This window comes from Aptenodytes forsteri, unplaced genomic scaffold (assembly GCF_000699145.1).
Source record: "Aptenodytes forsteri isolate BGI_AS27 unplaced genomic scaffold, ASM69914v1 Scaffold687, whole genome shotgun sequence".
NCBI lineage: Eukaryota > Metazoa > Chordata > Aves > Sphenisciformes > Spheniscidae > Aptenodytes > Aptenodytes forsteri.
Window position 1 is genome coordinate 224,605 of NW_008794708.1, and position 1,004 is coordinate 225,608.

The window sequence follows — 1,004 nt, forward strand, 5'->3', positions numbered from 1 at the left end:
CATGACGACACGGTGCATGGTACGATGCACGGCACAGGGCACGGCCACGGTGCAAGGCATGGTACAAGCTGCGTGGTGCACAGTGCATGGTGCATGGCATAGGGCATGGCCACAATGCACGGCACAGCGCACGGTGCGCGGCGCGTGTCGTGGTGCACAGTGCCTGGCCACAATGCACGGCGCGGCGGCGCACGGCGCATGGCCGTACAGTGCATGGCACGGTGCAAGCCACGGGGCGCAGCCCAAGGGGCTCCGTGCACAGGAGCTGCACCGGACCTGCATGCACACGGCTCACACCAGCACGTGCCAACACCCCGTGGCATTGTCGCGTGCTGGCGCAGGGCGAGCTCACTCACCGGGGTCCCTCCTGCTGCCCGCCGGGTGCAGGTTGGTGCTCTCGGAGATGGAGCTCCCCGTCCGGTTCCTGCTCCTGCAGGAAGCCTGGTGGCGCAGAGGGATCAGCCACCACCGTCCCCAGCACCCATCTGTGCACCCCGTCACCCAAGGGACTCCGGCACAAGCCCCTGGGTGCCCAGGGGACTCTCGTCCCCATGTCCTCACCTCCTCGTCCCTGCCCATGAGGACCAGATGTCCGTCCACCAACGAGAAGTTGGAGACATCCCACACCAGGGCGTCGGGTGCCGGAGCCAGCGGGATCGATGACATCCCATGGGTGCCCGCTGGGGGTGCAGAGCAGGGTGTCGGGGGGAGATTGGGTGCTCCCCATGCCCCCGTCACCCATGGGCAGCGTGGCAGTGCCGCGGGACATATGGCTGTGGCCATGCCGCTATAGGTGTGACAATACCAGGGCACACGGGGCCACGGCCACGGTACGGTTGGGGTGATGGTGCCAGGGGACATACGGCCATGGCCATGCCACCACGGGTGTGCTGGTGCCAGGGGACATATGGCCATATGTCGGGGTTTGACCCCAGCCGGCAGCTAAGCCCGGCACAGCCGCTCGCTCGCCCCCCCCCCGTCGGACGGGGGAGAGCATCCGGGGG

The 1,004-nt window shown here is 67.9% G+C and overlaps 1 protein-coding gene across 1 annotated transcript in view; it reads right to left on the reverse strand.

Moving 5' to 3' along the window:
* The window catches only part of RASAL3 (RAS protein activator like 3), a 26,783-nt gene that overhangs the window by 20,575 nt on the left and 5,204 nt on the right, over positions 1 to 1,004 (reverse strand). The window contains exons 3-5 of the mRNA XM_019470591.1: positions 562 to 680; positions 357 to 441; positions 209 to 276 (exon numbers count right to left, since the gene is read on the reverse strand). Of these exons, the coding sequence (XP_019326136.1) occupies positions 209 to 276; positions 357 to 441; positions 562 to 680 (272 nt within the window). The remainder of the gene's footprint in view (positions 1 to 208; positions 277 to 356; positions 442 to 561; positions 681 to 1,004) is intronic.